Consider the following 23,676-nt stretch of genomic DNA (forward strand, 5'->3'; position numbering starts at 1 on the left):
CTGCATTGATCCTGCCCATGTGTGAATGCCTCTGCCACCTACTAGTCCATGGTATTCACTCTGGCACTTAATCACATATGGTCTTTTACTATTACTCCAATACTTCACATACATTGATCTTGTCTTCCCATATTATAAACTCAGTGAGGCCAAGAACTATGGCTATAATTCTTTCCTTTTCCCGACAGCAGTGTTACTAAAAGTGTGGCCCATGGACCTGTGCCAGTCCACAAATTGTTTTGTTACCAATTCATGATAAGGTAAGTACAGAAATAGAGAGTAAGCTTTTAGAAACTTTTATAGCGATTTAACAGAGAAATTTTGTCTGTTGAATTGAATAAAATATTTAGCCATGTGTTTTGTATGTTTTAAAATTTTCATTTCTCTAATAATTAACTTTTATTGTATTTTACAAAAGTATTAATTGATGATAGATTGAAAGGGAAAAAAGGGTCCTCAACTAGAGATACGTTGAGAAGCACTGCCCTAAAACACCTGGTAATGGCTATGGATATCATTAGTACCCAATCTTATGGTACTATGAGATTGAATGAATAAATGAATGCATGAATGAATGAATTTACCTATGACAGGAAAATAACCAGAAATAAACAGAACCCAGGGGAGGAAAAGAATCTTTGAATGTGACTGTCATATAAAAAAGATGGGATTGAGAGAGACCAACTGACTAGGTTAGAGCTTGTGAAACCCAAATAACCAAGTGATCCAGGTTATACCAAAAATGTGAGGTAGTGTTAATCAAAGAAGTAAGGGTTGGTGAGAAGGCAATTTCGGAAACCAGTCTAAAAAGCAATTAATTCCAGAGACAGCTGTTAGATTCCACTGCCCTCTGGCATGGAAACGTTATCTGTGAGAAGGCTATGAGTTAGGCAACTGCCACCCTGCCTCAAAGCTGGCAGGACTACAGTTGTACTTAACTAGGGGGTCTATGAGGGGCCCACTGAGAATGAGGCTCTCTCCAGGAGCAGGCTTCAGTGTAGAAATGATTTGGTTAAGTAAAGAAGTCAGCTAAAAATTAAGACCAGAAAATTCTACAAGCCTGAAGAAAATGGGACTACACTAAGCATCATAAGTTTGAAGAAAGAGGAAAATTCAGACGTTTAGGTTGCAGACTCTGGGTTTCCAACCATAGGCCCACAACCTCTTGATCAAAAGCCTCTGAAAAAGTAAGTTGGGATCTGTGCTGCTACTCACTGGTGTCATGGTGACAAGTGGGGAGGGTCCCCGTGGGCGCTTCAGCAGCTGCTGGGCATGTAGTTGGATGTTGGCTCCTCCATCTGATGCCCTCCGGCCAAGGGGGCCCATTCCATTCAGCAGCTGTAGGGTGGGCGGCTGTAACAGGGACTGCTCCTGTCAGGAGTAGGGCAGGAAGGACAGATTGGTGGGGTGGGGGGAAAAGGAGGAGAGAAAACAGCAGTTCTCTAATCTACCAAAATTAAGGGATCCTCTGATCCTGATATAGACTAGTGAAATCTTCCCTCTCACCTGAGCTGCAATGCAAGAGAAATCACTCTGCTCTATCAGAACACCCTTAAATCCTGGGGCAGGTCCCTCAAAGGAAGCTCAAATGCATTTCTTCTGGGGCAAGCCCTCTCCCGTATCCAGGTACCTTGTACTCAAGCTGCCCAGTCGGTTGCAAATTTTGCATGGGCAACAGGTTGTGCATGAAGTTCATGTTAGGGGCCACCTGCAGGAATGGAGCCTGCGGGTTGACTCCAGGAAAGCCAGGTAGGAGCTTCTGCAGATCTTCCATAACTTCCGTGCTAAAAGGAAACAGGATGACAGAGAAGTTTGGTTAATAATCTTACTCAAAAGTGCTTAATTCCCAAAACTGATGAAACTGATAAGTTCAGTACAATTTACTTTATTTTTTTACTTTCCTCCTAAATGTGTATTTCTCTCCAAGATCCCAAAGCAAGTGGAAGCCGAGTGTGTGGAATTTGGCTTTCTGCTATTTTACTATTTGGGACTGGGGATCGCTGTTCTTCATTGACCACTCATTTAAAACCAACAGCTCTGAGCCAAGAGGAAACACTGGCTCCAGTCCTGTTCAGGTTTTCAAAGCCTGGAGGTGAACAGCAAGTTTTGGAGGACACAAGCCATCCACTAAAACAATGGTTGCCCGAAGTAGCAACTGATTCTCCAGGGAAAGAATGCAATTACTTCTGTCGGTGCTGATAGGACAGATAAGGAGTGGACGTGCAGGGCTGTCCTGCTCCAACAGTAGGGTTTATAGCATACTTTAAAATAAGAGATCTTTCCACTAACAGAGCAACACAGGACTCCACCCCTTTGCAGCTGACACGAGCCAGAATGTTCCCCTATTGCCTGTTTGATTGTGGGCCGAGAATGAGAAACAGAAAGCCAGCAAATCAGCAGGCCCAGGAGGCTTTTTTGGAAATCTCTCAGAGAAAAGAGGTATTTATAAGAAAACCGGCTTTGCCCTTAGTTGACTTTCAAGAGAACTCTTGCCGCAACCTTCTCTTCCGTATTCAGTGAAAGAAATATCCGGAAAAGCGCTAAGGCTATTTTTAATGTCAAGAGTCTTCAGGGGCCGGCCCCATGACTTAGTGGTTAAATGCGCGCGCTCCGCTACTGGCGGCCCGGGTTCGGATCCCGGGCGCGCACCGACACACCGCTTCTCCAGCCATGCTGAGGCCGCGTCCCACAGACAGCAACTAGAAGGATGTGCAACTATGATGTACAACTATCTACTGGGGCTTTGGGGAAAAAAAAAAAAGGAGGATTGGCAATAGATGTTACATCAGAGCTGGTCTTCCTCAGCAAAAAGAGGAGGATTAGCACGGATGTTAGCTCAGGGCTGATCTTCTTCACAAAAAAAAAACAGTCTTCAAATGTAGAACAAAAACGGAGAGAGCCGGCCTTCAGGACATTTCTCCAGTGTGAGAGCATCAGGGAACATACTGAAGGACTGTTTTGGGGAAACACTTTGGGAAACTGGTACTTATTCGGTGTGTTTTCGGATTCTTGTTCACTTAATTTAATTTTTAAAGATTTTATTTATTTTATTTTTTCCCCCCAAAGCCCCAGTAGATAGTTGTATGTCATAGCTGCACATCCTTCTAGTTGCTGTATGTGGGACTCGGCCTCAGGATGGACGGAGAAGTGGTGCCTCGATGCGCACCCGGGATCCGAACCCGGGCCACCAGCATTGCAGCGCGCGCACTTAACCACCAAGCCACAGGGCCGGCCCATAATTTTTAACATATATAAATTACATTATATAATTTGTCCTCACTTTCTAGATGAATTTTGCATTAGAACATACGCCAAACAACATCTTTAAAAGCTGTCAAATGCAGATAAACTTTAAGGGGTACTTTTATGTAACTTAGATCAGAAGACCTCAGTCTTTGTGGGCAAAGATGCTACCATGCTCTTCGCCCAAGTATTGTGATTAATTGGCTGATGGTGGCTATCAGCCCACCATCCATTAGGGAAAGCTCTGTAATTCTTAAATCAAGTCTGATCTACCAGGGACCCTGAACTGGGTTAAAAACATGTCTTGGCCGCTGGATTAGATCTCATCTAGGGGATACAATGAAGTAGGAAAAATTGCCATGGAATGAACTCAAAGTCAGGTGGGAGTTCTTCGCCCTGGTGTTATCAGGGCTGTTGGCCAGATACTCACCGTGGGTCAGCCACACCCACTGTGTGCCTCCTCATTGACAAATATCGGACCAACGCTTCAGGGGAAGGCTCTTCACCCTCATCACTGTCCAAGTTCACTGTTCCATCCGGCTGAGGTGGAGGGAAACACAATCCAATTACAAACAAGAAGTAAGGAAAGGAAGCAAGGATACGGGAAAGAAAGTGGTTTCAGCTGACAACTATCAGAGGTTGCTACTTGCCTCCACAATTTGGTTCTCTGGGTTGATCAGCTGCACCTGGGGAACACTGATGTTCATAGTGGTACCAGCCTGCTCCGCCTGGAAAGTAGTACATACGTATATACACACACCTTAAAAAACTAGATGGAAATAACGATAGTCTTTCAAACTATTCTTGATCACTAAAGTCTATGTTACTCCTTCTGACTCTGGTTCCTCTGCCCTCAGAAGCTACAAGGAAGCATTCTTTAGAGAGGACAGTTTCTTTCAATGATTTGCTGTTTCTTAAAAAAAAAAAAAAAGCAACTATAGTCATCCATTCCGAATACAGAAATACCCTTCCACCCTCTCTGTCAAAGAAAGGTTCAGATCTTTGCTTGACCTCTGACAAAGGAAGAGATAACAGATGGGAGGGGACAGAAGTAAGGAAGAACAGGAAACTCTCTTGACTTAGCGTTAGTGAGCAATGGCTAACAATTCCCACCCACCCCCAGCCCCCGGTATCACTGTCCTGAATCAGGTCACGAGAGTTATCGCCCACCTGGATATTGACTGGTGTTTGAAAGGCCATGGTTCGGGGCATGCTAGGAGGTGCTCCGACACGCAGGGTTTTATGTCTCTTATGTCGATCACACAGCAGGCTATAGATTGCACTATAGTGATCATAGGCATCTGATCTTAATGACTACCAAGAGAGAAAACAGTAAAAAACCCTGGTGAAATGGTATGTCAATGACAAAACCCTTTCAATAGTAACATTAGAAGACCAAAGCACCTTCTTTCCAAAGCCCAGAGAGGGGCAGAGGAAGAAGAACAGGAGGAAAACAGAAAGATCCAAGTTCTCAGGAAGGAGAAAAAATGGAGAAAGCAAGACAGAGGGAGTATGGCTACACCTCACTTTGTTCTTGACTCCTTGAGAGATACCTGTAGTGTCCGCTCTTTGTCCAGTCCCATGTCCTCCATGGCTAAGAGGACATCCTCATTCAGGGGGTCCATCTGTCTTTCTTCCTTTAGTTGTTGGCATTCAGCTATTAACTGTAACATAAAAAAGGCAAGCTATCAAACCCCCAATTAACCATGTCTACATGGCATATCATATATAATGAACAAGCTGGTTCATGCCCCCTAGCTTGGGATCTTTTTGGCCTCAGATAAAGCCTAAGCAAGACAGTCCTGGGTACTCAGCTATCAGCAGACAAGATCCCCATTTTCCCTGAGCTCCTTGGGGGTACCTGGGATGGCCATAACAACTTTTTTTTTTTTTTTAATTTTATTTATTTATTTATTTATTCCCCCAAAGCCCCAGTAGGTAGTTGTACGTCACAGCTACACATCCTTCTAGTTGCTGTATGTGGGACGTGGCCTCAGCATGGCCGGAGAAGCGTTGCCTCGGTGCGCGGCCGGGATCCGAACCTGGGCCACCAGCAGCGGAGCGCGCGTACTTAACTGCTAAGCCACGGGGCCGGCCCGGCCCGGCCATAACAGTTTAAATAAAGGTGTGCTACAGGAGCCACTGAACTGAGCACACTAAGACAAGAGGAAGGAGACTTCCCCATGGTGGGTGAGCTGCAGAACTGTGGGCTGTACTTTCTCAAAAGCCAAGAAGGCACTATGATTTGTGGCCAAGTGGTAGGAAACTGGTATCCCTATACTTCAACAACTCAGCTGGCTTAAAATTCCTTCTTTCTCGCTTCACCGGCTGCTTTAGTATCACACAACAGTTTGTTCCCGGTGCCCGCCTTTTCAGGTTCTGGCCCGATTACGATCTCGCGCAAAAGAGATTGCAGTAGCTCTGAGAGGAGTTCCCTGAGGCAAGTGGTGCCCAGCTCACCCTGTCAAAGTTGGGATCGGTGTCCCCTAGCTTCATCCACTTGTGCTTGCAGATCTGCTCCATTGAGAGGCGCTTATTCGGGTCTAACACCAGCATGTGGCGGATCAAGTGCTCACATTCTGCAACAGACAAAGAGCCTGCCTTCAGTCTCCATGAGGGTGAGGAGGCAAAGCGAGCAGGTAGATTTTCAAGCTCTTTGCTTCTAATTTGTCTCTCTTGTTCCTTGATTCTTACCCGTATCATTGCTTACTCCAGAAAGGACTGGGCAAAGGCAGAAAGAGGTGGAGAAAAGAGAAATTCAAATCTGGTAGTTGGGTTAATACCTTCATTAAAAGTCTGACCAGAAAAGGTCTAGGGATAAGCCAAGGATTTCATTTATTTATATTCTGTATGGCCCCATTTAACACAATTAATGAAAACCTGAACGTCCTTTGAAGAGATTCGGTATCTTACAAGGTCCTCAAAATATTCAGTTCTATCCTCCTATATGTATTACTATGTGCATACTAACACTTTTGGCTTAAGTGTCCAAAAGCTCTCTTCAAAAGTAGAATTTAGGGGCCGGCCTGGTGGCATAGTGGTTAAGTTGGCATACTCTGCTTTGGTGGCCTGGGGCTCACGGGTTCAGATCCTGGGCATGGGCCTATGCACCACTTATCAAAGCCATGCTGTGGTGGCATCCCATAGAAAGCAGAGGAAGATGGGCACGGATGTTAGCCCAGGGCCAATCTTCCTTAGCAAAAAAGAGGAGGATTGGCAACAGATGTTAGCTCAGGGCTAATCTTCCTCAAAAAAAAAAAGTCAGAATTTAAATTTCTGATGGTCCAAGGTGTGGGGGAGAGAGGCACAGGGACAGGATGCCTCCCTACCACACACTGGGACTCTGCTAGCCTTATTTATCATTTTCTCAAAGTTGTTCAAACATTCACAGGTACATACAACTGGGCTCCGAGCTACAGAGATTCAGATCAATAGATATTTTTCTCTGGGAGCTCATACTATGTATTATATTGCATAAAGAACAATGAATTCACAATCAAGAAACCTATATTCTGATTTCGAAACCACCCTCTATTTCTAAGTTTTCTCATCTGTAAATTGGGGTATTGAGGATAATGTGAGAGTAGCACTTATGATGCAGGTGGTGATGACGATAGTAACAGCAGTATTAATAGACACTCTTTAGAGCACTTTACAATTATCATTCTCTCACTTACCCCTCCCAGCAATCCTAGGAGCAAGGTACAATCATCAGTGCCATTTTAGAGATGGTAAAAATTGGGCACAGAGAAGTCAAGAAACTTGTCCAAGGTCACATGGTCTGTCTTCAAACCAGACAGTCTGACTCTTCGGCTGGTGCTTTTAACCACATGCTCTACTGCCTCTGTACTGCACAGAGCTGTGGGCAGGATCCAAACTCCTCAACCATTAATTCAATATCCTCATCCAAGCCACCACCAACTCTTGCTTAGATTACTACAAAAGTCACCTCACTGGTCTTTCTGCTACCACTCTTGCTCCTTTACAGTTTACTCTGCATAGAGAAGCAAAGGGGATATTTCCAAAATGTAAATCTGAGCATATCACTACTTTGCCTACAACTTTCCAATCTCTTCCTATAACCCACAGAATAAAGTCCAAAGTCCTGGGCCTACAGGCCGGTGCCTCCATCTCTGACCTCACCTCCTGCCACAGTCCCTTTGGCTCCCTGAGCTCCAGCCGCACTGGCATTCTTTCTAGCCTGTGCACCTGCTGAATACGCTCCCACCAATGGCCTTTACGCTTGCTGTTCCTTTAGCTGGAACGGCTGCTCCTCAGACCTTCATGTGGCTGGCATCTTGTTATTTGGGAAAGAGCTTAAATGCCACTTCTTCAGAAAGCTCTTTCCTGTAAATCAGTCTAAAGTAGGCCTCCAGTCACTCTCTATTTATATCACACTAATTTTCTTCACATTAATGACTTCTTTGTGAAATCTTGTTTATTTACTTGTTTATTGTCTAACTCCTCCACCACAACGTAAGGTCCATGTCTTTCTTACCGCTGTTTTCAGTACCAAACCTCCAAAACCAAAGATGGTTATTACACCTAATAGGAGCTGAATAAATAGCTACTGAATATGTGAATAAATATTTATTGAAACTCTAATCAAATGAAATTTTATTTGTGAAAATGCTTTTTGAACCTATAAAATTCGCTATAAGATACAGGTTTTAAGGTAGTCTGTTTCTATTTCATTACAGCTGTCCTGAGAATAAAACTGGCTAGTGATAATAACAATAACAATAAATTACTGCTAATTTTAAAAGACCTTTTATATATAAGGCACTGTGCTTACCAACTTCATTTCATTTAATCTTCAAAACAACCCTAAATTAGATACTATTATTAGCCCCATTTATAAAAGAAGAAGAAAGCTAATGTACTCAACACTGCACAGTAATGGCAGAGCTGGGACTTGAGAACTATCCTCTTGATGACCCTTTATACATCTTCACGTGGCTGTAAACTCTGATCTATTTTTCCAGAGTGAATTCAACTCTACAACCCCACAATTTCTGCACTGTTTGGAAAACACCATTCTATATCACCATCTTGAAAGGAATATTAAGAGTACTTAAGACAAATTAGTCTTAATTTTTAATTTATTCTAACTTCCAGAGAAAATACAACAAAGTCCCTATATCAAAATGATTTTATAGTAGGCATCAATGTGTTCTTGCTTTATGATTAAAAGTATATTCAAATGCAGTGTGGATCCTAAAGCCTGTAGTTCCCACATCTCTATAAAATAGAGTAAATGCCATCTACAACATTAAGCTTTTAGTAAAATTATGTTCCCAAGGCTAGACCCCACAACTGTAGCATCTGTATGGATTATAAATACTGACACACACCTTTATGGTCGGAACTTACTTGAGAGGAAAAAAATTTTCTTAATCTAGAAAGTTACTAAAACTGAAGACCCCGGTGCAGGGAGAAAGCCTGGGCCTGACTGGAAAGTTGTGAAATTGTTTAGACCTCTAGATGGCACTCTTCTGTTTTCTTTTGGCTTCCATAAAGCATTTAGTGCATAAAAGGTAACCACATTAGTCCTGAATCAGATGACCAAGGTAGAATGATGTTTGGTTACAGGCTTGCTTCACAACAGAATTTTCAAGGCATTTTCCTTAAAAACAAACAAAAAAATCAGCACCACCATAATACGTCCTGATTAAAAGATGTATTTAGTTCAATTTCAGGATCTTGAAACCTCTATTCAGTCATCCTTAACCATTATTTGGTTTCAGATGCCTTGAAAAATCTCCAGAAAAATGTGAACAAGAATTTATACACAAAAATGTGCACATAATTTTAGTCTGTTCAGTGAGCCCCCAAAGCACGTCACAGACTGGCAGGCTAAGAATCCACAGGTCCCAGGTTGAGAACTGGTTGCAGCGGCAACAACTAAAGGACACGAGCTTTCAGCGCATGTCTCCCATGACATCCAGCACGCGGAGGAACAGACAGCCAACACTTCTCATGTGTTGCACAGATGGTAAAACACGACAAAATGCAGAAAGCCAGAGTATTATCATCAACTACACTTCCTAAGTGTCATATAGCTCATGAAATTAAATTCAAACTAGGTCAGAATGCACTATTCTACATGAAATATGGAAAGACAGTGAAAACAAAGGGAATAAACGCTCTCAAACCTAATAACACAATCAACCACAGGACAGTCAATTAAAACAAGTGGAAAGAAGATGGGGCCTCAGATCAAAGGGTACAAAACATCAACTTTTCCAGATGCCAAGAAGTACTCTATTTTAATGTCTAAAATGGCCCCATCTCTTCTTCCTTCCCAAAAGGCAGACAGAGCTTTTGATACTGAATGAAACTGAAGCACTTGGGGCAATGCAGGGATCTGCTGCTCTGCTGTGTGTGCCAGAGGAGCTGCCTCCCTTCAGAGGCTGCTTTCATCTGCTCCGCGCAAGACGCGAAGCGGCCTCTGAAGGGAAAATCACTGTGGGCCACGAAACTTGATATGCCAACAGAATGCTAACTAGGGGATGCGCAGCTAGGCCCTGCCCTGCAGCGCTGACAGGCATTTGGATGACTGTGGAGAGAGAGCTGCTGTATGAGCAAGGGTCCTAAAATGGGAATTCAGTTGAGACTGCCAGTCTAATTCTATCTAAGAAGGCCAGGTCTTTAACTTCTTTCTTCTTTTTTGACCTTCATAATAAACTGCCTTCTCTAAGAGGTTAAAAGTATTCAGCCTGAGGGGGAAAAAATAAAGAATGGGGAAGGCGAATGAAAAATCAACTTCAAAGTCAATAAAGATATTTAATAGAAGCTCTGTCTCCAGTTTCCAGGCTAGAAGAAGAAACAGAATAATGTAAGAAAGGATTTTCTGACTAAAACTTTGAAAACATGCCACCTGCAGACAGGTTAAAGGCAATGAAGCTGACCTATCTTGGAGAAGAGAAGGTGTAGGCAGGAAAGCTATGCTGGGTGTTCTTCAAATACGTGAAGAGTTTTTATAAAGAAGACAAAGTAAATTTATACTGTGCTGCTCCAGGGGCCTCAAATTGGAGTAATTAGGAAGTAACAAGTTGTATTTAGGAAAAATCTTTCTAATTATTAGAGTTGTTCCAGATTACTGGATCAGGGTCCTATGGATCTGAGGAGGGGCCCCTTAGGGAAGTAAGAGGCCGCAGTCAAGTGGGCAGGGCCATACCCGGAGCACAGTTAATTTTATCCATTTTATAGATTAGTGTTCTGGGTAAGATTTCACTTGAAGAGTTAAGTCCAGAGATAAGTGGATGAGATGAACTCTGGGTCCCCTCCAACTCTAAAAACCGTGTAACTGTGAAAAGGCAATGATTTGTCCTGTGAAATAGTGTGCTCATTGTCACTGGGAATCTTTAATCAGAGGCTGGCATTTGAGATGTCTCTCGAAGGGCTCCCAGCATTAGGTGTGAGGAAGACTGAGAGTCCTTTAAGGATGGAGATTGTGTCTCACAGAGCTGTGTATCCCCAGCACCTACAATAACACCCAAAATGTAACAGTCCCTCAATGATGCCAGTTAAGAAACACTGGACTAGATGACTGCTACGATTCCATCTAACAACTTTAACAAACTGATTCTAAGAATCCACAACAGAACAGGCATTCTCCATGCTTCAAGCTAGAAAAACCAGACAACTATCATTTTACAGAACATGGAGAAGTGGCACTACTTGGGGGCAAAAGCCAAATCAGATGATTTCCAAGGCTTCTCCTTGTAGCTTTAGAGTTCTTTGTCTCACACAGAGGGTACTTACTCACTGATTTTTTTCTGAGGTTATACAGAATAATCCGTAAATCAGATTACCACTTGAAGAGACATCAGCACGTGGGTATAGCCACAGCATCAAAGTTATGATACAACAAACCAAAACAACTTTAGGCAGCTAAGTCTTCTCCATAAACCCTGTAGAGCTAACTGAAAGTATTAATAATGTATCTTTAGCATGTTAAGATAGTGAGGGTGAGAAAAAGACACATAGAAAGCAATAAAAAACAACACAGAGAAGGAGGGAATGAAAGATTAATAGAGCAATTCATTCAAAAATATCATTTAATAATAATAACTAATATTCATTGAGCACTTATATGCTAGGCAAAGTACTAAATCCTTTAAGTTAATTTAAGCATTTAATTCACTCACCAACCTATTGTATAGATAAAAAAATTAAAAATCAGAGAAGTTAAGAAACTTGACCAAATAATAAGAGGCAAAGCCAAGCATACAAATTCTGGTCAGTTTTACTCCAAAGCCAGAGTTCTTAACCCAAATAGTACCTAAAATAAATTAATTATTGATGTTTTAGATAGTAGCCAGCATATCTTTATAAAAAATCAAATCAATTTCATTCCCTCTTCTGACAGATCAAATGCCATGTAATCTTCACAGGTTCCAACATGAGAGTCACCTACAAGCCAAGTTAATAAAAAATGGGCTGGGTAAATTCACGGTCAGAATGCTATGAACTACCTGGAAAACAATGTTAAGGGGGAATGGCAAATTGGATTAAGATGAATTGAGAAGGCAGAGACTTAATGGTGAGGATTAAATGGACTACAGAAGAGCGAACTTGGTTCATAGACTCTGGCTGTTGCATGGTGATGAAGACTGTGATGGAAGGCTAGAAACAACAGGCTTCCCCAACCAAGGAATCACAGCCAAGGAGAAAAGATAGACAGAAATTTAGGGAACTGGATCATCGGAATCTTCAGGCTGATCCTACGATGGGGGGAACGCCAACTGTCCCTTAAACCTTTCATGTGATGCCAAAGTGTGGAACATGGCAAAGCAATCCTTTTCAGCTCTGTGGGCAGAGGAGTGGTCTAAAAGAAATTGAGTCATGGATTCTTTCTGACCACATAAAACTGCTTTGAGCTGGTGGAAACAGAAGACATCTGTGTGCCAGAGGCATGGGAAGAATGCAAGGAAGAAGCAATTACCCAGGAAATTCACGTTTCTTACAGGTGCTTGCAGGAAGGGTACGGTCTGGTTTCTCATGTACTCTTTCCAGCTAACACAAGGTGTATTCAAAGGTAATTCCAAAGCACTTAGCCCAAGAGTTCTTATTTTCAATAATTTTAACAAACGTCTTAATAATGGTTAATCCTCCAGAGCAATTCAAATTTCAAAGAGGGCTCCATATTTCTCAAATCTCAAAATCCAAAAAGGAAACAAAATTTAATACATTAATAAATTCCAACACCACTGGTTTCTGCAAATTATTATCAGATTATACTGGAATAGAAATCAAGTTCCTTATAACTAAATCCCGATCCCGTGACACATTTTCAGCAGTTGAACACAGAGGCCAAAGGAAGATGGCTTGGAACACTTTGGAAGATAAAGATGGAACTGAGAAGAAAAGCTTCCAATAGGAATCAATAAATTTATGCTGTGAGGCTTTTCTCTTTGGTCTTAAGAGTTTATCAACCCGAGACTGACTGAGGAAAATCAAGTGTTGGACTCATTATCTCCATTTATTAGAAAAATAACACCTATTTCCTGAACTCTCCTTATTTTCCACAGTTTTTCTAGAAAGTTGTGAGGCTGCCAGATTAAAATTCAGAAATTACAAGATGCTGGCTTAAAGGCTGGGGATGCCAACACTTACCTCTAGCCCTGACCTTGAAAAGACCCTGGCTTGCTACACTGTTATACTACTAGAGGCTGTCCAATTTGCAGTTCACATTTATAAAAATTTGTTGCTTATACTATCATGTCATTATTCAAATATTTTTAAATTCTAATATCATTATAGTAGAACAAAATTCTGGCTCAGTTTTACTCCAGAGTCTAATACAAAGTACTTGATACTAACTCTTTTGTCGATAAATAATCCAGATGTAGATGGACAAAGATATCCATTCCAAGACTCTCTTGATATTTGGAATAACTTGGCAGATATATATTTATTGAGAATTAAAATACAACCAAAGGTAGTTTGATGGTTTCTGAAGTCAGACTGCCAGGGTTCAAATCTTAGCTCCGTCACTTACCAGCTATGGTTTTGGGTATGTTACTCAACCTTACCACGCCTTCATTTTCTTGTCTATCAAATGACAATAGTAGCCTACTTCATAGGATAGTTTTGAACATTAAATAAGTTAATGCAACAGTGTCGGTACATAGAAAATGTTCAATAAACGTTAGCTATTATCCAAATCTCTGGAGTCCTTCCACTTAACTCCCTCCCTTTCTCTATTTTCCTCTGTAGGGTTGCCATAAACTAGGAGACAGATTGCTTGAAAAGGGTAATAATAAATAAGGCAGTACTAATACTTACCCACTAGTTTTTTATTATATAAGATAAAATCATGGAGACAGGCAGAGAAGGCCTACTTAACTCTGAAGTAGATCTAGCCTCTTTCTTGGAAACATTTGTGATTTCTGTATTCATTAACACAAAAGCACTACACAGATTTTCTCCCTTGCAGTAGAGTATGCCTCAAAAAGGAATGAGAGGACTGCCCTGAGGACTCTGAACCCCTTAGTATATGGAGACTGATGAGTGAGCTACTTTAATCTCCTGTCCCTTTCCCTCTAAACAAAGTGCTCTTAGCCAAGCAAGATGTTGTGTGGTTCTTGATGATAAGCCAATCAGGGCAGAGTTGTTTGCATCTAAGTAGAAGCTTTTTGGCAGTAGCTGCACAGCACAGTCTCCATCAGAAGCATTATGTAAGCCTGGGTTTTGCATTCCCAGTGATAAAATGCTTATGCAGTATTACAATTAATTAAGTCACAATGAAGTCTAATCAATAAGGACTCAAAAATATTGTCCACAAGAGATCTCTATGCACTCGCTGTCACTGCAGTTTTTTCACTATAAATTAATTTTCCTTCACTGTAAATAAATGACTGATCTTACTATATTTGCTAGCAGGTGGCATAATTGCTGAATAAGACAAAGTAGGCTTTAAGAAGTAGGCTTCTGACGGTTTTAAAAAATATATTGGTAGCGAATGAGTTTGGTGCTCAAAAAATTTAAGTTGTTGGCTTCCCTCAGCGGGAGAGGAAGGCAGAAAGAGTATCTGCTAATACACGTGGCCAGGCCAGGTCTCAACTTCTGCAACAGCTTGAAAAAATAGCAAGTTTTAACTTGTAATCCTTCTATAATTTAGGCTCAGGGTTTTACCTAACTGCTCTCTGGGATGCTCTGAGAAGTTTAATCCAAAAATATTGGTCTGGACCAAACTTATTTTATTTGAGACATAGAAAGCCAACACTATAGATCAAAACCTTTTTAAAACTAGAAGTAACTTGACCTGGTCATCTACATAATAACCTATATAACAAAAGTACATAAAACCAATTAATAATTCAGATCATCAGTGAGTTAACTAGCACTTTAATAATAAAGTACCGGAGTCTGATTTAAGATTCAATAGGTAAGTGATGATTCAGTTTCTCAATAAAAAGTGTTTTCTGAATGTTTATACCGTACCAGGCACTGTTAGATTTTATGGAAGATGATGATGTGCAAAGCACAGTTCTGATATCAAGGGGCTTTTCTAAGGGAGAGGGGAGGAAGACATACACATAATTATAAAACTAAGTGGTATAAAATTGATTCAGCCTCAAATAAATCCTCTTTTAAATTTATAACACTGTCATTCCAACTTGAAAGTGTGTCTTTAGTACATCTCAAGATGTCCATGAAGGGAAGCCTGTATCAAACAAATAAGACCAGGCATAGAAATATCCACTAATTGTGAGGACACTTCATTCCATACATTACTGACAATAAAGAGACGCTTAGAATTCTTGAACTAACTGTATCCATTCTTACAGCATGGCCTCCCACACAGCTGTAGATGCTCTGGAATTCAACTTGGCTAGAAGAAGTTAGACGATGGGGCCTTCCCCACTTTGCCTCCCAAGTGCTAATTCAGAAAACTATACCAGTTCTGCTGGAGTTTCTAGATCCTTTTGACAGAAAAGTCAGCTCAAGTCTATGAAAATAGCCTGAGAAAAGAAAGGATCTTGTTCTTAAGGACTTCCCTCAACCACATTATCTTCTGTCGAACAGTAACCGTAGACCTGACAGGCTGGAAAGTAGCTGGCTCCAGCCTCCATGTAAAAAATTAACTCTAGGTCCAGTGAGGTGCAATTGTGCCCAGAAACTAGAGATGTAAGCAGAAAAAGGACTCAAGGACAGGCTCTAGGTTTTCTTCACATAAACCTGAAAATTTACAGTACTTGAAGAATGTCTAAGGGAAGAAAAGACTAAACTACTTTATGAATTCATTTTCTCCTATACCTTATCCTTTTGACAGCATTCTCTGATGGGCTTTGGGATTCAGGCCTATGATGTTAGACAAGGCCAAGCACATGCACATCCCCCAGGGCAAGAGAGATCATACTGGTACCATAGCAACTGTCTACTCATTTCCTAGATTGGGTTGTTTCTCATTTTCTGTACTTAATTTTATAAAAAATTTTTATTCCTACCTAAGGAATTACTTGTCTGAGATTAAAAAGGACCACATTTAGGATAATTATGTTGACGGTGTGAGAATCTTTAAACTTACATGTTAACTTATACTACAAACATTAGTTCTTTCTAAGTAGTTAAAATGTTATATAGTTTATTTCTAAGCACTAATAGACAATGTGGTTGACAGCATGGTTAGGTATTTTACCAGCATCCACTCCCTGAAGCCAGCTCTGGTAAGGCTTGAGTAAAAATCTTTTGCCATCATGCCAGGGCGTGGGGGTAGAGGGTGGAGGGGATCCAACTTGCTCACAGGAAATACTGTGGACACTGGAAAAGCAGAGGAAGTGGTTTGTTTATCTTGCCCTTTCTTTGCAACAGTGTGGTCTAGTAGAACAAACACTGAATTTGAGTACTGACTTAGTCATTTGTTACCTGTGTGGCTTTAGGCAAGTCAACTAATTTCTTTAAACTTCAGCTTCTTAAACTTCATTGGCAAAATGATAAAATAACGTGTCAATACCAATTCCAGAGCACAGTTATGTAGCTCAAGTTAGATCAAGTATAAGCAATATTTTGTAAACTGAAAGCCTTGAAGAAATGTAAATTACTGTTACTGATATTATTATTTAAATACAGTGTGTACTCTGGAGGGGTTTTGGTAGTTCGCATTTTAACAAATCTATGCATGCATGCATTCATTCATTTAAAAAATATTTACTGAGTGCCTACTAGGACCCACACATTGTCCTAAGCTCTGGGAATACAGTGTGAACGAAAACAAAATCTTATTACAGTCAAGAGGCAGTGGGGATGTGGGGGTGGGGACACAATAAACAAATCAAGTAAGATAGTGGTAAGTGCTATGAAAAAAAATGAAGCAGAGTTATGGAAAGAGAATGATGGGAGGATTCAGGAAAGGCCTCTCTGAGGGGACATTTAAGCAGAAACCCCAAGTGAGGTGAGGAAGCAAGCCATGCGAATATTTGACGCAACAAGGACGTGCATGTGCTCCTCAAGTTTGAGAAACAGCAAGGATGCCTCCGTGACTGGAGTTCAGAACCTAAGGTGAAGCGTGGTAGGAAATGAGATTAAAGAGGGGAGCCAGTCACAGTTGTGCCTTGCAGGCCATAATAATAATGACCTTTTGAATTTTATTCTAAATGTAAGTGAAAGCCACTGGAGGGTTTTAAGCAGGATTCTATTTACTATGTACTTACTATTTACTAAGTCCTACTACAGGCCAGATACTCTGCTAGGCTATAGACAACTGTAAAAAACACATGTTTTGCCTTTACTTCCTCTAAGCCCACAGTCTGGTGTGGAAGATATACAATGACAGAATTACAGTAAAAAGTCTGGTAAGTCCCATGATAAAAGAAAACCCAGAAACCTGAAAAATGTTAGAAATTATCTAGATTCTTCTTTCTATCACATCTAATTTCTTATTGTAGAATATAGGAGTGGGTAGTGGCAGAGGGAGGGCGTAAGGGGGCCAGGGTGGAGGAGGAAGAAGTATTCTAGGCAGAGGGAATTGCTCCAGAGAATATCTCGTGTTCAGGGAACTAGAAGAAAATCAGGGTGACTAGTTGTAGAATGGGAATTGGGGCTGAAGAGATAGGCAGGAGCCAGGTCATAAAGGTATTTCTCTGCCATTGTTTTCCAAACAGCAGTCAGGAGATCAATTTAGTAAACTATAATCAATATTTTTTAATGTAATAGAATAAAATATATTGGAGCGTAATGCACATAGTAAAGGCAAGTTTTGCTTTCTTATTAAAACATTGTTCAGTTGTATATATATGTATGTTTTAGGTCACAGGATAAAATGTATTTTTTACTATGGTCATGGTCAAAAATGTCTGAAAGTCAATGTGCTAGCCACATTAAGAGTGAACTTTAGGGGTCAGCCCCGTGGCTTAGCGGTTAAGTGTGCGCGCTCTGCTACTGGCGGCCCGGGTTCAGATCCCGGCACGCACCGACGCACCGCTTCTCCGGCCATGCTGAGGCTGCATCCCACATACAGCAACTAGAAGGATGTGCAACTATGACATGCAACTATCTACTGGGCCTTTGGGGAGAAAAAGGAGGAGGACTGGCAATAGATGTTAGCTCAGGGCTGGTCTTCCTCACAAAAAAAAAAAAAAAAAAAAAAAGAATGAACTTTAGTCTACAGGCAATGATAAACCATTGAAAAGTTTTAAGCTGAAAAATGATATCAGATCTATGTGTGCGCGCGTGTATGCGTGTATTTTGTTTTATATTTGTGTTTTGGAAAGATTACTCAGGCAGCAGTGTGGAGAAGGGATTAGAGAGGCATTAGACTGGAGCCAGGAATCCACTGAGTTGGTTATTACTTAATCTACGCAAGAGTCACTACCGAAGTGGCTATAGGAATGGAGCCTTGCGTCTACAGGATTTGATAATTGACTGGCTGTGCCGATGGTATGAGAGAAGGAGGAATCAAGGCTAGTTTCTGTCTTAGTCAGAAGCTGATGCCATTCACTAAGATAGGGAACACAGAATAGAGCAAATCTAGGGAGGGGGGAGTTAAATTCAGTTTTGAAAATGTTTCCATTGATGTAAATTTAAGACTTGAAAGTGAAACTGATCAGTAGAAACGGATTGGATATATGACTCTTCATCCTTGAGGAGAGGTCTGGGCCAGAGAGTTAATTGAGAGTTAAGTGAGGACTGAACATCAGAGCAATCACCGAACCCACGGCAGTAAATAAGATGGTTCAGAAACACGGTGTAAAGAAGAAAAGATTTAAAGGATGAACAGAGAGAGAAAAATCTAGCAAAGAGTGAGAAGGTGCACCTAGAGACACAGGAGGAAAACTGGAGAAATGTGGTATCTGAGACACAAAGAGAAAAAAGTATTTCAAAAGGTAAGAAGTGACTCAACGATAAGAAAACAAACAACCCAGTTAAAAAATGGGCAAAACACTTGGAGAGAACACATCACCAAATCAGATATACAAATGGTAAATACGCATATGAAAAGATGCTCATCACATCTTTTCCATTAGGGAATTGCAAATTAAAACAATGAGCTACCACTACACACCTATTAGAATGACAAAAATCCAAAGCACTGACAACACCAAATGCTGGTGAGGATGCGGAGCAACAGGAACTCTCATTCACTGCTGGTGGGAATGCAAACTGGTACAGCCACTTTGAAAGACAGTTTGGTGGTTTCTTACAAAATGAAACATACTCTTACCATACAATCTAGCAATCATACGCCTTAGTATTTACTCAAACGAGTTGAAAACCTATGTCTGCACAAAAACTTGCACATAAATGTTTATAGCATCTTTATTTATAATTGTCAAAATGTGGAGGCAACCAAGATGTCCATCAACGGGTTATGGATAATGGATTAAATAAACTATGGTACATCCAGACAATGGAATATTATTCAGCATTAAAAAGAAATGAGTTATCAAGCCATGAAAAGACATAGAGGAACCCTATATGCATATTACCAAGTGAAAGAAGCCAATCTGAAAAGGCTACATACAGTAGGATTCCAACTATATGACATTCTGGAAAAGGCAAAACTATGGAGACAGTAAAATGACCAGTGGTTGCCAGAGGTTAGGGGGGAGAGGGGGATGCATAAGTACAGAGGATTTTTAGGGCAGTGAAAGTGTTCTGTATGATGACACTATAATGGTGGATACATGTCAGTATATATTCGTCCAAACCCATAGAATGTACACCACCAAGAGTGAGCCCTAATGTAAACTATGGACTTTGTGTGATAATGATGTCTCAATGTAGGTTGATCGATTGTAACAGGTGTTCTACTTTGGTGCAGGATATTGATAGTGGCTATGTGTGTGGGGATAGGGGCTCTATGGGAACTCTCTATATTTTCCACTCAATTCTGCTGTGAACCTAAAACTGCTCTAAAAAATAAAGTCTGTTTTAAAAAAAGAAAGCAAGGAGTGGTCAAGTGCTAAATATTGCTGGTTATTAAGATAAAGACTGAGGACATCCAGTTGATTACGACAAGCTCACTGGTTACTCCAGCCAGAGCAATCCACTGGATCCCTTCTCTGCTTTCTTTTATAGTAAAACTGGAAAAAGTTGTGTCTATTTCCTTTCTCCATTTCCCTTCCATTCCTTTTCTGTCGTATCCACATGAATTAGGTTTTTGCTCCTCTCTCCCCACCAAAACTGTACTTCAAGATCATCAATGACCTCCACAGTTCTAAATCCAATATTCAGTTCTTAGTTACCCGATCTGACCTATCAGCAGCACTCCACACAGTTGCTCACTCCCTCCTCCTTGAAACATTTTCTTCACTTGTTTTCTAGGACAGCAGACTCTCTGGCTTACCTCACTAGCCATTCCTATGCTGATTCCTCTTCATTTTCCTGATCTCTGAATATTAGTGTGCTCCAGAGGTTAATCCTTGGACCTCTTCTCTTCTCTATAATCACTGCCTAAAAAGTGATCTCATCTCATAGCTTTAAATATTATCTGTACAATGACAATTCCCAAATGTACATCCTCAGCCCACAACTCTCAACTAAGTTACAGTCTCCTACGTTCAACTACACAATATCTCAACTTAGATGTCGAAGAGGCATCTCAGACTAACAGATCCAAAACATCTCTCCAAAATATAAGTATTCTTCCCTAGCCATCCCCATCTCAGTTAGCAGTAAATCCATCCTTCCAGTTGCTCAAGCCACAAACCCTGGAGTTACCTTTAATTACTCTCTTTGTCTCACATCAAATGCAACATAAATGTTGTTGGAGCCAGACTGCCTAGGTTCAAATTCTAGTTTAGCCACTTAGTAGCTGTGTTATCTTGAGAAAATTGCTAAACGTCTCCTGGCTTCAGTTTTATCACTTGTAAAATGAGGTGACAGTCTTATGTCTCTCATAGGGTTGTTATAATAAACGTTTGTAAAATGCTTTGAACAGTGCCTGCCACACAGTATGTGGTATCTCTTGAATCTGACCACTTCTTCCCATCTCCACCTCTACACCCCAGTCTGGGAACTAGCCACCAATATCTCTCATTTGGATTATTGCAAAAGTCTCCTACTAACTGGTCTCCCTCCTTCAGCTCTTGAACCTTTCAACCAACAGAGTAGCCAAAGTGACTTTTTTAAAACAAAAGTCAGTGTAAAATTCTTTTGATTTTCTTTGAAATTTTTCATTAAAAAATTTAGAAAAAAACAAGTCAGATTATGTCACCCCTTTGTCAAAACCCTCTGATCCTTTGCATTTCACTCAGAGTAAAAACTAAAACTAAGGTCTTTACACTGACTAACTGGACCCTAAAAGTAAGCTCTTGTCTCTCTGACCTCATCTCTCTTGTCCTGTCACTCATTCCTTTCAAGCACACAGGCCTCCATCCTCACACTCAAGCATGCTCCCTCCGTGGGGCCTTTGCACCTGTTGTTTCTTTGCCTGGAAAGCTCTTCCTCAGACTGCACAGCTTACTCCCTCACCTTCTTTAAGTCTTTGCTGAAATGTCACTTTCGTAGTGACGGGGTTCCCTGACCACACTTAATAACTTCCTACCCACCATCCTCAAACTTCCTTCTCTATTTTATTTTTCTCTATTTTTATTTTTCTTATTATCTGACCTACATTTAAGTCATTAATTCTAAGGAGACTAAAAGTTAAATATAGTACAAGTTTCACCTATTTATTCTAAAATGTAGCACACTTTGTGGCCCCCCCAGTGGACATTTACTCTGAATGTTCTTCCTTAAAATGAAAATATGATTAGGCAAAACTAAATAGACTGCTTACTGCACTGTCTCTAAAATGTTCTTTTCTCATGTGCACATAAATGATGATTAAAACACTGCAGATTCTGGGTATCTGGTGTTTGTTGTCAGCGCTAAATTTTTCCAAGAGCTACTTACCCTACAGCCTATTCACGTAAAAAGTACTTTTTTATTTGAGTTGGGGGGATGTCATAGAAGTAGGAAATGTAGTAGCAGCAAGACTAAGACGCAAAGCTTGCTTTATCCTTGGCATTTATTGCCACATCTCAGTGGGGCCCCAGTAAATGGAAATATTTTCCTGAAAAAGAGTGGGAGAGGAGGTGAAGGACAGGGGTGAAACAGGAATATTTATTGCCTTGCTACTAGGTGACGGGCCTGATTCTTTACATACATTATTTAATTTAGTTTCATAGTAATAGCCTTCACAAAACTGTCAGCCATTTATAGAGGAGGAAATTAAAGCTCAGACAGACTTAGTAATCTGCCACACAACACTAGTAGCTATGTGCAGAGCCCAGAGCCAAACTCAAGCAAACTCAGGCAGGGCTATCTGAAGCCAGAGCCTGCACTCTGTTCCTATAGAACCTTGCCTCCAGAGGTGCCAATTCAGCAAACTGGAGCTAAGAAAGGTTGTTAAATGGGCCATTTATACTCCATCACTCAATTACTGGAATAACTTAGCATGTCTCACTTTCCATGAACCCAATCACAGCTGTGTGCTAGCAACTCCCTTACCTGTGGACATAAAAAATGGGATGCGGAACTTTCCACTCAACACCCGGGCCCGCAGATTCTGCAGTGTGCTTCCATCAAATGGCAGGGCGCCGCACACAAGCACATAGAGGACGACTCCAAGGCTCTGCATCCCAAACAGAGAGTACGGACAATTAACCACATCAGAGGAAACAAAAGAGGCCATTATAGCATGTGTATGAAGATGATGGTGAGTCATGCACAAGATAATGGAACAAACTTCTTATTCTTTTTTAATGAGAAATAATATGGGGCATTGTCAAGGCCAACCATCTTTAGAATAGTTAACATTCTTCTTTGCTTCCAGACATTAATTTTGGGTAACATATCTAGAAGTTCTCTCAGTACTCATCCTCTAGGGAGATGGCAAGTGGCAACAACAGAAAGAATCTCTGTTCATGGCAAGGGCACCCATCCAAGCTTGCCCTTGGGGTTTTTTGCAGATGAAAAGGGAGAGTTGGAAATCTGTGGCTCAGTTTATAAGACAAGTGCTGGAGGAAAGACTTTGCACAAAGAATCAGGAATTCAAAGAACAGGTAATCAAGACCTCAATTCACATGCAGCGTTATGTGTCATCCAGGATGAGGACAGTTGTCATCAATCAAGGGTAACTAACGCTATGGGGTAGAAGAGAAGGGAGTTACGCACCCAGATGTCCACTTTGGGCCCATCATATTCTTTTCCTTCAAAGAGCTCTGGTGCAGCATAGGGAGGACTGCCACACCAGGTCTTCAGCAGCTGCCCAGGAGTGAAGAGGTTACTGAAGCCAAAATCTAGAAAGGCAAATGGACATAACTCATGTTATCTTCACCCAGCAAATACTAGTTTCTGGTCACTAGTATAAAGGTTCTGGATCATTAAGTTTGAATAGCAAATGTGAAAAGAGAACATTTAGAAATTATATAACCAGCCACTTAAACGTAAAATAATAGTGAAATAGAGATATGATTGAGGTGGAATGCAAAAAATATCTGATTAACTGAAAGAAAACACGATTGGTTTATGTCAGCAAAACCAGCACTGTTCCCTTCATAAGCCTAGACTGAGTGAGGCAAGTGGTGTTTGTTCATTTAAGAACAAAAATGAAATTGGATACTGATTGATGTTAAGACCACATCAGAATCAGTAAATACACGCAAGCCTACTCAACTGAACCAAGAATTTTCAAATTATTTTTACTTATGACAAACATATTTATGACCACTAGAGACATACTGACTTAAAAAATTAAAGTGACATTATCATCATTAATGTGGCTTATCCAAAATAAAGAATAAGCAACTTATTTATAAACTGACCCAAGAATGTTTACATTTTAACTTCAACCCTCGTTGTGCTTCAACTTCCCCCTTCTTTTCTCCTCCTCTCACTGTTTTAAGAGAGAGTAGATGGGAGATATGAGGGGTGAGGTTTGGGAGGAATATGAAGAAAATGAGCAAGGATGGCAGGCCAAAGGATAGAGAGTGGCTGACT

The 23,676-nt window shown here is 40.8% G+C and overlaps 1 protein-coding gene across 7 annotated transcripts in view; it reads right to left on the reverse strand.

The window, feature by feature from the left end:
• SIK3 (SIK family kinase 3) overlaps positions 1–23,676 on the reverse strand; it is a 238,002-nt gene that overhangs the window by 28,746 nt on the left and 185,580 nt on the right. For 5 of the 7 annotated variants that reach the window (XM_087433724.1, XM_014785134.2, XM_014785136.2 and 2 more), the window contains exons 5-13: positions 22,852–22,976; positions 22,186–22,309; positions 5,704–5,822; positions 4,797–4,907; positions 4,414–4,557; positions 3,894–3,971; positions 3,674–3,783; positions 1,631–1,784; positions 1,216–1,371 (exon numbers count right to left, since the gene is read on the reverse strand). In XM_087433724.1, coding sequence (XP_087289850.1) covers positions 1,216–1,371; positions 1,631–1,784; positions 3,674–3,783; positions 3,894–3,971; positions 4,414–4,557; positions 4,797–4,907; positions 5,704–5,822; positions 22,186–22,309; positions 22,852–22,976 — 1,121 coding nt within the window. The remainder of the gene's footprint in view (positions 1–1,215; positions 1,372–1,630; positions 1,785–3,673; positions 3,784–3,893; positions 3,972–4,413; positions 4,558–4,796; positions 4,908–5,703; positions 5,823–22,185; positions 22,310–22,851; positions 22,977–23,676) is intronic. The other 2 variants (XM_087433723.1, XM_087433722.1) reach the window with 1 other exon arrangement.

Source organism: Ceratotherium simum, chromosome 7, assembly GCF_057802395.1.
Source record: "Ceratotherium simum simum isolate JZ-2026a chromosome 7, ASM5780239v1, whole genome shotgun sequence".
Classification (NCBI taxonomy): domain Eukaryota; kingdom Metazoa; phylum Chordata; class Mammalia; order Perissodactyla; family Rhinocerotidae; genus Ceratotherium; species Ceratotherium simum.